Raw genomic sequence first — 13,607 nt, forward strand, 5'->3', positions numbered from 1 at the left:
AATAAAATGTTTATTGACTATAAAAATCACACTGCATTATTATTATTATTATAATAACATGAACAGTCACGTTGTGTTCAGTAAATATAATATATAAGATTCAGTGAGTTTGGCAGCAGAAACGAACAGAACAAACCAACAGACCTTCATTGAGTGTTCAAAGATTATTTGAGTCTTTTTTGCACAAATAAATATTTCGAGTGCAGCTAAACATGGACTTCTGGAATATTTCCCAAATACAGTACAGTGTCGTAACCAGGTGCTAAGTGATGAAACTTGTTCTAAAAGCGGTGAGCTTTTAAGAGTAAAACACTCATTTAATTAACCCTTTAAGCTCTGATTGGCGTGCCGACGGGCCAGAATGAGCACGTCAGAATATAAATACAATTTCAGTCTTGTTGACCAACACAAGTTAGGTTTCGTTTGAAAGTTTAGAAGCTCTACTTTATAATGCATGTAAACATTATGAGCAAAACTGAACAAGTGTTTTAAAATTTACTGACAAATCAGAAGTGTTATGCTTTGATTATTTTATTAATAATTTTGCACTGTACATATTATTGCAATCAGTAAAAACATCAAACTCATCAAATAGTCATGTGTCATATGTTGTTGTAAAGCTCTTAAAGAGTAAAATACAACCAGACTATTTGTTTTACTCACAGATTAAAATATAGCGAGTAACAGTTAAATATATGTGATTGACATACATGTAACATGTAAACAGTTGTTGCTTATAAGTTGCATTTTCACTTTTAACTTCATGAAAAATAATCGGAACATAAAATACCCCATATGATTATCTAGAGTCTGTGATTATCTTTCAATCGAGTCCACACACAAGATAATCAGATGTATAGATCATTAGATAATCCACATGAAGCACAATGTGCAAATAGCACATCAGCTTTCCTGGGTCACATGACTTCAATGGTTTAGTACATTGTTCAGCGTCATGGAACGCTAAACCAATCGTATTAGCATTTAGATCGCTGCAACCAGAGGTGAAAGTCATCCAAATATGGGCAGAGAGGATCGTTCACTGTAATTACATATGACCACCAGAAGATGGCACCAAATACATGAGACTCAATGATGTCTCAAATGGCACAGAATGAAACTGAGACTCTCACAATCTATAACATTGTTTTTAAGTTTTCTTTAAATGATACCAAACAATTGACCCTCATTTTGTTTTTTTTAGTGCAGTTAAAAGCCTAAAAAACAGGAAATCTTTCAAAACATCTTCAAAGCTTAAAGGGTTAAACATCTTAAGATATGCAGCATTTTTGTGTTCAGTGTGGACAGACAAATCGCTACTAAAACATTGATGTATCACGCCTGGTTAGGACACGGTGTTAAATATTTACAATTTACCAAACAAATTCCTTTTATTTATTTTTTAATGGAGCTTTCTAGCTATATAATGAATTGCTACATATATTTCATTTTATACCAAACATCATGTCTAGATAAATGGACGTGTATCTTCTCATGTCTGCTCTGGGTTTAATATTCGGCTTCTCTCTGCTTCCTGTTCCTTCAATGAATAATCATCCTGTTCCAACTTCACCGGCCCCACCACGTTTGAGTACCCGCCGTCCTGTCCGCAACCTGTTTCAGCGCTAGCCGTTGCTGCAGCGGACATTCGTTGACAGCGAGCCTGATGTTTCAAGAAACTGTCCCTCCAAACGATCGTCTTGCCGCAGAGCGCACACTCGTACGGCCGCAGACTTCCGTGCGTCTTGACGTGTTTGGTGAGGTGGTGCTTCATTTTGAAGGTCTTGGAGCAGACGGGACAGGCGAATGGACGCAGGTTCAGATGCTGCATTTTGACGTGCCGGTCGCGCATGCTCTTCAGGGTGTAGGCTTTGCCGCAGTGGCAGAAGTGAACTTTGCCTGTGTAGGGCGTTCCAGAGAGAGAAGAGGAGGGTGAGGTGATTGGAGGAGAGGAAGAGGGAGGAAGAGAGGTCGGAGAGACCGTTTGGAGCCAGGGTAGCTCGGCCGGTCCCGCCGCAAACTCATTGGGAGACGGCGGTAGCAAAGGCCGCTGGGAAACTTGCCCCGTGGCTTCCTCAATTTCATCGTAGGTCTCAAATCCGCCATCGGCAAAACGGCCGATGTCCATTTCGTCTTCCTCTACATCATCCTCATCAACATCTCTTCTGGACAAGTCTTTATCCAATAGCTTGCCATCTGACTGAACGCACTGACCCGTCGGCCAATCAGAAGTGTGGTGCCACTGAGCATGTGCGGTGGGCGGACCGGTGTCATCTGTTTGAGACAAGGCGGATACTTCCTGTTCCCTCTCTCCACTACCTCTCTCTCCAAGACGTCCCCCCGGTTCAACACCTCCTGGGAGAAGACAAGAGCAGACAAAACAGTCAACAACATGTCAGTGCTGCAGGTTGCTAGAGCTCCCCTTGGTGGACGGCAGTTAAACAGCAGTGATGAAGAAGCTCCACTCACCAGACTGACGCTCCTCACACTTCACCCTCACTTTGTCCTCCTGCAACAGCTCTCCCACCCCTTCATCTGCCTCCATCCACCTCTCCCCTCTCCTCCTCTGTTCCTCCTCCCTCACTCCTCGGAGGCGCGCCCGGACCCTGTGACGCATGTTGAAGTCCATTTCATTTGCTCCCATGTTGCTGCACGTTAAAGCTGCAACGGTGCAGCCATGGTGACCTCCGGCAGGGCTGCAGTCATTTCGGGGCGACTCCACTCTGAGGGGGAAAGAGAGGCTGCCTTTGCCCCACCTGCCCTGCTGCTGATGTGGGCGCCTCCAGGTGGCCAGGGGAGGTAGTGCGCTGTGCTCCCCGCTGAGGGATCTCTTTTCCAGGGCGAGAGATTGCTCGCATGGCCCTCGCTCCCGGTACTCTGGATCGGCGAAACAGCAGTCCGAGCTGCTGGGCGACTGGTGACTCGAGGAGGTTGCCCCGCTCGGGCTGACCTGGGCTAAAGGTCGTGACCTCTTAAGGATGTCTGTGCACTTGTCCACAATATGCCACATCTGCAGGAAGCTGGCAACCGTGACGTAGTTGACAATGTCATCACGCACAATGCTGAGCTGACCTGTGTATGCGGAGTTCAATACGCTCTCGAAGGCCAAAGGGTCCATCACCGAGGGAAGAGACACCGTGGTCACATTCTTCAACAAAACCTGCAAGCAACCACAACAGTCAGAACCTCTGTGTTTGGGTCTGGCAAAGTAAGGAGAATAAACACACTGAGGATGAAGACTACTATATAGATGTAGTCTATAGCCCTGTTCGGATGGCAAATATATATATATAAGCAATATCACATGAGCAAGAGTGCTATATGGCCCTATATCAGCACTGCTGTGATTTGGCCGCAGGTCGAGTGCCGTAGGTAAACACAGCAGTGCTGATGTAGGGCCATATAGCACTCTTGCTCGTGTGATATCGCTTCTATACAACAGTTCAATGAACAAGTACATTTTGAACTGTGTACGGTCATAAAAACTTTGTGCATGGAACTACTTTATTACGCGACGGATCAGAATCTGCCATTGCTGGTTCAAAACAAATGATGCGTCCAAACCTCCGTTAGTAATTCAAAAAGTTCCCTTCAGAAATAATATCACGGCTTGTGCTGTTTCTACAAGTTATCGGATAAACAAGGATGTGTGTGTGTGTGAGTGTTTGAGAGAGAGAGAGAGAGAGAGAGAGAGAGAGAGAGAGAGAGAGACGGAGCGTGTGCGATCACCTGTTGCCACATCCAATCAGAGATGCTTGCAGCTAAAATATATCTGCATTAAAGCTGTAACGCATTAAAAATAACTGCATTAAAGATGTAACGCATTAAATATAACCGCATTAAAGATGTAACACATTAAATATAACTGCATTAAAGATGGAACGCATTAAATATATCTGCATTAAAGATATGACGCATTAAATATAACATCATTAAAGATGTAACGCATTAAATATAACTGCATTAAATATATCTGCATTAAAGATGTGACGCATTAAATATAACAGCATTAAAGATGGAACGCATTAAATATAACTGCATTAAAGATGTAACGCATTAAATATAACTGCATTAAATATATCTGCATTAAAGATGTAACGCATTAAATATAACCGCATTAAAGATGTAACGCATTAAATATAACTGCATTAAAGATGTAACGCATTAAACATAACTGCATTAAAGATGGAACGCATTAAATATAACCACATTAAAGATGTAACGCATTAAACATAACTGCATTAAAGATGGAACGCATTAAATATAACCGCATTAAAGATGTAACGCATTAAATATAACCACATTAAAGATGTAACGCATTAAACATAACCGCATTAAAGATGTAACGCATTAAACATAACTGCATTAAAGATGGAACGCATTAAATATAACTGCATTAAAGATGGAACGCATTAAATATATCTGCATTAAAGATGTAACGCATTAAATATAACAGCATTAAAGATGTAACGCATTAAATATATCTGCATTAAAGATGTAACGCATTAAATATAACTGCATTAATGTAACGCATTAAAGATGTAACGCATTAAAGATGCAACGCATTAAAGATAACTGCATTAAAGATGTAACGCATTAAATGTAACCGCATTAAAGATGTAACGCATTAAATGTAACCGCATTAAAGATGTAACGCATTAAATATATCTGCATTAAAGATGTAACGCATTAAATATAACCGCATTAAAGGTGTAATGCATTAAATATAACCGCATTAAAGATGTAACGCTGGGGTGTTTCCTTTAAAGAGCTCCGGCTCCACTTATTCAACAACGAGAGTGCTTCTGTATTTACTTATTTGGTATCTTTGCATAATTCCCTCATACTTTGTGATCTACATCAGCTGAAGCTGTTTGGAAAGTTTAGAGTGCATATGCGATCTGTGTAATTCTTGTCAGTCTTGAACTGCAGAGCTGGTCTCACGCATCATCATTCGTTTATTGTGATATCATGTTACTTTAAACAACAACAATGGTCGCTGCTGCTAACAACAGTGATCGCTACTGCTACAACAACAATGGTCGCTGCTGCTACAACAACAATGGTCACTGCTGCTACAAGAACAAGGGTCGCTGATGCTAAGAACAACAATGGTCGCTGCTGCTACAACAACAATGGTCGCTGCTAACAACAACAATGGTCGCTGCTAACAACAACAATGATCGCTGCTGCTACAAGAACAATGGTCGCTGCTGCTATAAGAACAGTGGTCGCTGCTAACAACAACAGTGGTCGCTGCTGCTACAACAACAATGGTCGCTGCTAACAACAACAATGGTCGCTGCTGCTACAACAACAATGGTCGCTGCTAACAACAACAACAATTGCTGCTGCTACAACAACAATGGTCACTACTGCTACAAGAACAATGGTCGCTGCTGCTACAACAACAATGGTCGCTGCTGCTAACAACAACAATGTTCGCTGCTAAACTATTGCGAGGGAACGGTATTGCGAGGGAACGCTAAACTATTGCGAGGGAACGCTATTGCGAGGGAACTCTAAACTATTGCGAGGGAACGCTATTGCGAGGGAACGCTAAACTATTGCAAGGGAATGCTAAACTATTGTGAGGGAACGCTTAACTATTGCGAGCGAACGCTAAACTATTGCGAGGGAACGCTAAACTATTGCGAGGGAACTCTAAACTATTGCGAGGGAAGTCTAAACTATTGCGAGGGAACGCTATTGCGAGGGAACGCTAAACTATTGCAAGGGAATGCTAAACTATTGTGAGGGAACGCTAAACTATTGCGAGGGAACGCTAAACTATTGCGAGAGAACGCTAAACTATTGCGAGGGAACGCTTAACTATTGGGAGGGAACGCTAAACTATTGCGAGGGGACGCTTAACTATAAATAGGGAACACTAAACTATTGCGAGAGAAAGCTAAACTATTGCGAGGGAGCGCTTAACTATTGCGAGGGAACGCTAAACTATTGCGAGGGAACGCTTAACTATTGTGAATGAACGCTAAACTATTGTGAATGAACGCTTCACTATTGTGAGGGAACGCTAAACTATTGTGAATGAACGCTAAACTATTGCGAGGGAACGCTTAAACTATTGCGAGGGAACGCTTAACTATTGTGAGGGAACGCTTAACTATTGCGAGGGAACGCTTAACTATTGTGAATGAACGCTAAACTATTGCGAGGGAACGCTTAACTATTGCGAGGGAACGCTAAACTATTGTGAATGAACGCTAAACTATTGGGAGGGAACGCTTAACTATTGCGAGAGAACGCTAAACTATTGAGAGGGAACGCTTAACTATTGCGAAGGAACGCTTAACTATTGCGAGGGAACGCTAAACTATTGCGAGGGAACGCTAAACTATTGCGAGGGAACGCTAAACTATTGTGAATGAACGCTAAACTATTGCGTAGGGAACGCTTAACTATTGTGAGGTAACGCTTAACTATTGCGAGGGAACACTTAACTATTGTGAATGAACGCTAAACTATTGCGAGGGAACGCTAAACTATTGTGAATGAACGCTTCACTATTATGAATGAATGCTAAACTATTGTGAGGGAACGCTAAACTATTGTGAATGAACGCTAAACTATTGCGAGGGAACGCTTAACTATTGCGAGGGAACGCTTAACTATTGTGAATGAACGCTAAACTATTGTGAATGAACGCTAAACTATTGCGAGGGAACGCTAAACTATTGTGAATGAACGCTAAACTATTGGGAGGGAACGCTTAACTATTGCGAGAGAACGCTAAACTATTGAGAGGGAACGCTTAACTATTGCGAGGGAACGCTTAACTATTGCGAGGGAACGCTAAACTATTGGGAGGGAACGCTTAACTATTGCGAGAGAATGCTAAACTATTGTGAGGGAACGCTAAACTATTGTGAATGAACGTTAAACTATTGCGAGGGAACGCTTAACTATTGCGAGGGAACGCTTAACTATTGTGAATGAACGCTAAACTATTGCGAGGGAACGCTTAACTATTGCGAGGGAACGCTTAACTATTGTGAATGAACGCTAAACTATTGCGAGGGAACACTTAACTATTGCGAGGGAACGCTAAACTATTGTGAATGAACGCTAAACTATTGGGAGGGAACGGTTAACTATTGCGAGAGAACGCTAAACTATTGAGAGGGAACGCTTAACTATTGCGAGGGAACGCTTAACTATTGCGAGGGAACGCTAAACTATTGCGAGGGAACGCTAAACTATTGTGAATGAACGCTAAACTATTGCGAGGGAACGCTAAACTATTGCGAGGGAACGCTTAACTATTGCGAGGGAACGCTAAACTATTGTGAATGAACGCTAAACTATTGGGAGGGAACGCGTAACTATTGCGAGAGAACGCTAAACTATTGAGAGGGAACGCTTAACTATTGGGAGGGAACGCTTAACTATTGCGAGGGAACGCTAAACTATTGCGAGGGAACGCTAAACTATTGTGAATGAACGCTAAACTATTGCGAGGGAACGCTTAACTATTGTGAATGAACGCTAAACTATTGCGAGGGAACGCTAAACTATTGCGAGGGAACGCTTAACTATTGCGAGAGAACGCTTAACTATTGCGAGGTAACGCTTAACTATTGTGAGGGAACGCTAAACTATTGTGAATGAACGCTAAACTATTGCGAGGGAACGCTAAACTATTGTGAATGAACGCTAAACTATTGCGAGGTAACGCTTAACTATTGTGAATGAACGCTAAACTATTGTGAGGGAACGCTTAACTATTGCGAGGGAACGCTAAACTATTGCGAGGGAACGCTAAACTATTGCGAGGGAACGCTAAACTATTGTGAATGAACGCTAAACTATTGCGAGGTAACGCTTAACTATTGTGAAGGAACGCTAAACTATTGCGAGGGAATGCTTAACTATTGTGAATGAACGCTTAACTATTGCGAGGGAACGCTTAACTATTGTGAGGGAACGCTAAACTATTGCGAGGGAACGCTAAACTATTGTGAATGAACGCTAAACTATTGCGAGGGAACGCTAAACTATTGCGAGGTAACGCTTAACTATTGTGAGGGAACGCTTAACTATTGTGAATGAACGCTAAACTATTGCGAGGGAACGCTTAACTATTGCGAGGGAACGCTAAACTATTGTGAATGAACGCTAAACTATTGGGAGGGAACGCTTAACTATTGCGAGAGAACGCTAAACTATTGAGAGGGAACGCTTAACTATTGCGAAGGAACGCTTAACTATTGTGAGGGAACGCTAAACTATTGCGAGGGAATGCTAAACTATTGTGAATGAACGCTTAACTATTGCGAGGGAACGCTTAACTATTGTGAATGAACGCTAAACTATTGCGAGGGAACGCTAAACTATTGTGAATGAACGCTAAACTATTGCGAGGGAACGCTTAACTATTGCGAGAGAACGCTAAACTATTGCGAGGGAACGCTAAACTATTGTGAATGAACGCTAAACTATTGTGAATGAACGCTAAACTATTGCGAGAGAATGCTAAACTATTGCGAGGGAACGCTAAACTATTGTGAATGAACGCTAAACTATTGCAAGGTAACGCTTAACTATTGTGAATGAACGCTAAACTATTGTGAGGGAACGCTTAACTATTGCGAGGGAATGCTTAACTATTGTGAATGAACGCTATTGCGAGGGAACGCTAAACTATTGCGAGGGAACGCTAAACTATTGTGAATGAACGCTAAACTATTGCGAGGTAACGCTTAACTATTGGGAGGGAACGCTAAACTATTGTGAATGAACGCTAAACTATTGCGAGGGAACGCTAAACTATTGTGAATGAACGCTAAACTATTGCGAGGGAACGCTTAACTATTGCGAGGGAACGCTTAACTATTTTGAATGAACGCTAAACTATTGAGAGGGAACGCTTAACTATTGTGAATGAACGCTAAACTATTGAGAGGGAACGCTTAACTATTGCGAGGGAACGCTAAACTATTGTGAATGAACTCTAAACTATTGGGAGGGAACGCTAAACTATTGTGAATGAACGCTAAACTATTGCGAATGAACGCTAAACTATTGCGAGGGAACGCTTAACTATTGCGAGGGAACGCTTAACTATTGTGAATGAACGCTAAACTATTGCGAGGGAAAGCTTAACTATTGTGAATGAACGCTAAACTATTGTGAATGAACGCTAAACTATTGCGAGGGAACGCTAAACTATTGTGAATGAACGCTAAACTATTGCGAGGGAACGCTTAACTATTGTGAATGAACGCTAAACTATTGCGAGGGAACGCTAAACTATTGTGAATGAACGCTAAACTATTGCGAGGGAACGCTTAACTATTGCGAGGAACGCTAACTATTGAGGACGCTAACTATGTGAATGAACGCTAAACTATTGCGAGGGAACGCTTAACTATTGTGAAGGAACGCTAAACTATTGTGAATGAACGCTAAACTATTGCGAGGAACGCTAAACTATTGTGAATGAACGCTAAACTATTGCGAGGGAACGCTTAACTATTGTGAATGAACGCTAAACTATTGAGAGGGAACGCTTAACTATTGCGAGGAACGCTAAACTATTGTGAATGAACGCTAAACTATTGGGAGGGAACGCTAAACTATTGTGAATGAACGCTAAACTATTGTGAGGGAACGCTAAACTATTGTGAATGAACGCTAAACTATTGGGAGGGAAAGCTAAACTATTGTGAATGAACGCTAAACTATTGCGAGGGAACGCTAAACTATTGAGAGGGAACGCTTAACTATTGCGAGGGAACGCTTAACTATTGTGAATGAACGCTAAACTATTGAGAGGGAACGCTAAACTATTGCGAGGGAACGCTTAACTATTGTGAGGGAACGCTTAACTATTGTGAATGAACGCTAAACTATTGCGAGGGAACGCTAAACTATTGTGAATGAACGCTAAACTATTGCGAGGGAACGCTTAACTATTGTGAATGAACGCTAAACTATTGCTAGGGAACGCTAAACTATTGTGAATTAACGCTAAACTATTGCGAGGGAACGCTTAACTATTGCGAGGGAACGCTAAACTATTGTGAATGAACGCAAAACTATTGCGAGGGAACGCTTAACTATTGCGAGGGAACGCTTAACTATTGTGAATGAACGCTAAACTATTGCGAGGGAACACTTAACTATTGCGAGGGAACGCTTAACTATTGCGAGGGAACGCTAAACTATTGGGAGGGAACGCTTAACTATTGCAAGAGAACGCTAAACTATTGAGAGGGAACGCTTAACTATTGCGAGGGAACGCTAAACTATTGCGAGGGAACGCTTAACTATTGCGAGAGAACGCTAAACTATTGCGAGGTAACGCTTAACTATTGCGAGGGAACGCTTAACTATTGCGAGAGAACGCTAAACTATTGCGAGGTAACGCTTAACTATTGCGAGGGAATGCTTAACTATTGCGAGGTAACGCTTAACTATTGTGAATGAACGCTAAACTATTGTGAATGAATGCTAAACTATTGCGAGGGAACGCTAAACTATTGTGAATGAACGCTAAACTATTGCGAGGTAACGCTTAACTATTGTGAGGGAACGCTAAACTATTGTGAATGAACGCTAAACTATTGCGAGGGAACGCTAAACTATTGTGAATGAACGCTAAACTATTGTGAGGGAACGCTTAACTATTGTGAATGAACGCTAAACTATTGCGAGGGAACGCTTAACTATTGTGAATGAACGCTATTGCGAGGGAACGCTAAACTATTGGGAGGGAACGCTAAACTTGTGAATGAACGCTAAACTATTGCTAGGTAACGCTTAACTATTGTGAGGGAACGCTAAACTATTGTGAATGAACGCTAAACTATTGCGAGGGAACGCTAAACTATTGTGAATGAACGCTAAACTATTGCGAGGGAACGCTTAACTATTGCGAGGGAACACTGAACTATTGTGAATGAACGCTAAACTATTGGGAGGGAACGCTATTGTGAATGAACGCTAAACTATTGCGAGGGAACGCTTAACTATTGCGAGGGAACGCTTAACTATTGCGAGGGAACGCTTAACTATTGTGAATGAACGCTAAACTATTGCGAGGGAACGCTAAACTATTGTGAATGAACGCTAAACTATTGCGAGGGAACGCTTAACTATTGCGAGGGAACGCTTAACTATTGTGAATGAACGCTAAACTATTGCGATGGAACGCTTAACTATTGTGAATCAACGCTAAACTATTGCGAGGGAACGCTAAACTATTGTGAATGAACGCTAAACTATTGTGAGGGAACGCTTAACTATTGTGAATGAACGCTAAACTATTGCGAGGGAACGCTTAACTATTGTGAATGAACGCTAAACTATTGCGAGGGAACGCTTAACTATTGTGAATGAACGCTAAACTATTGGGAGGGAACGCTTAACTATTGTGAATGAACGCTAAACTATTGTGAGGGAACGCTTAACTATTGTGAATGAACGCTAAACTATTGCGAGGGAACGCTTAACTATTGTGAATGAACGCTAAACTATTGCGAGGGAACGCTTAACTATTGTGAATGAACGCTAAACTATTGTGAATGAACGCTAAACTACTGGGAGGGAACGCTTAACTATTGTGAATGAACGCTAAACTATTGCGAGGGAACGCTTAACTATTGTGAATGAACGCTAAACTATTGGGAGGGAACGCTTAACTATTGTGAATGAACGCTAAACTATTGCGAGGGAAGCTAAACTATTGTGAATGAACGCTAAACTATTGCGAGGGAACGCTTAACTATTGTGAATGAACGCTAAACTATTGAGAGGGAACGCTTAACTATTGCGAGGAAAGCTTAACTATTGTTAATGAATGCTAAACTATTGCGAGGGAACGCTAAACTATTGTGAATGAACGCTAAACTATTGCGAGGGAACGCTTAACTATTGCGAGGGAACGCTAAACTATTGTGAATGAACGCTAAACTATTGGGAGGGAACGCTAAACTATTGTGAATGAACGCTAAACTATTGCGAGGGAACGCTAAACTATTGTGAATGAACGCTAAACTATTGCGAGGGAACGCTAAACTATTGTGAATGAACGCTAAACTATTGCGAGGGAACGCTAAACTATTGAGAGGGAACGCTAAACTATTGCGAGGGAACGCTAAACTATTGAGAGGGAACGCTTAACTATTGCGAGGGAACGCTTAACTATTGCGAGGGAACGCTAAACTATTGCGAGGGAACGCTTAACTATTGCGAGGGAACGCTTAACTATTGCGAGGGAACGCTAAACTATTGCGAGGGAACGCTTAACTATTGCGAGGGAACGCTAAACTATTGCGAGGGAACGCTTAACTATTGCGAGGGAACGCTAAACTATTGAGAGGGAACGCTTAACTATTGCGAGGGAACGCTATTTTAAATGTGAAAGCACAAAGATTAATATGAGTTCTCCACTCACCTGGTCATGAAAATAAGGGGATGAAGCGGCCAGCACACAGCGGTGCGCTCGGAACACCTGTCCCTGCACCTGGATGGACAGATCACACAACTGACCCTCCTCGCGTTGCCGGTTCAGATTCTCCAGAACCGACGCGCGAGCGCTGGGAAAACACACCTGCAGAACCGGGCCGGGCGGAGCGCTGGGGCGGCCGAGGAACTGCTCCATCCTGCCGGGGAGAGAAACACCCGCGACCGCGGATGAGATAAGAGTCCGAACGCAACGCAGATCTGATATCGCGACTCTGTGAATACAGAAAACACAGAACCGATCCGGTCAATCACGGTGAAATAAACAGCATATGTTTAAAATGAAAGCGGATTTACCCTCGCCGTTATTCGGCTGCAGGCCCGCAAATCAGATTCGCTCAACCGGGTCGAAACGTAGGTAACAGATTATATATATACAGTCACACACGTCATATAGCGTGAAATACACCGAAATACACACATGACCGACATGCTCATGTGTGTTTAAAATAACATGCAGCGAAAGCTTCTGCTAAAACACGACTAAACCTCATCAAACAAACTAAAGGGGTTTAAATTAGCAACAGTGAATTTGTATTGATCAGATTTGTTGATCTGGTTTATAAAATGAGACGAATGAAATAATAGAGTTTACGATCGTACCTGCATTCACTGTGGAGGAGCTCTGCGGAAGAGAGAGAGAGGAAGAAAGAGTGAGAGGGGGGTGGAGAGTGTGAGAGAGAGAGAGGGGGTGGAGAGTGTGAGAGAGAGAGGGTGGAGAGTGTGAGAGAGAGAGAAGGGGGGTGGAGAGTGTGTGAGAGAGAGAGGGAGTGGAGAGTGTGTGTGTGAGAGAGGGGGGTGGAGAGTGTGTGAGAGAGAGAGGGGGTGGAGAGTGTGTGTGAGAGAGAGAAGGGGGTGGAGAGTTTGAGAGAGGGTGGAAAGTGTGAGAGTGGTGGGGTGGGAGAGTGAGGGGGGTGGAGAGAGGGGGGGTGGAGAGAGTGGGGGGTGTGAGAGAGTGAGGGGGTGGAGAGAGTGGGGGGGTGAGAGAGAGGGGGGAAGTGAGAGAGTGAGGGGGGGTGGAGAGAGTGGGGGGGAGGGGGAAGAGAGAGAGTGAGTGTAACAATCTGGTGTAAGATCTTTGATAGTATTATAATGCCTATTGCTCTGCATGGAAGTGA

The 13,607-nt window shown here is 42.7% G+C and overlaps 1 protein-coding gene across 2 annotated transcripts; it reads right to left on the bottom strand.

The window, feature by feature from the left end:
* Positions 1-61: 61 nt before the first annotated feature.
* On the bottom strand, positions 62-13,135 carry zbtb22a (zinc finger and BTB domain containing 22a). 2 transcript variants are annotated; one of them, XM_052093040.1, is made up of 4 exons: positions 13,093-13,135; positions 12,422-12,629; positions 2,470-3,160; positions 62-2,355 (listed from the first exon to the last, which is right to left on the bottom strand). In XM_052093040.1, exons 2-4 carry the CDS (start codon positions 12,626-12,628, stop codon positions 1,493-1,495), a joined length of 1,761 nt encoding a protein of 586 aa, XP_051949000.1. In that variant the 5' UTR covers position 12,629; positions 13,093-13,135; the 3' UTR covers positions 62-1,492. The 2 variants fall into 2 exon arrangements, with proteins under 2 accessions (XP_051949000.1, XP_051948999.1); XM_052093039.1 differs by having other exon boundaries at positions 63-2,355; positions 12,422-12,704.
* Between the last annotated feature and the right edge of the window lie 472 nt (positions 13,136-13,607).

This window comes from Xyrauchen texanus, chromosome 26 (assembly GCF_025860055.1).
Source record: "Xyrauchen texanus isolate HMW12.3.18 chromosome 26, RBS_HiC_50CHRs, whole genome shotgun sequence".
In the NCBI taxonomy this organism is placed as follows: Eukaryota; Metazoa; Chordata; class Actinopteri; order Cypriniformes; family Catostomidae; genus Xyrauchen; species Xyrauchen texanus.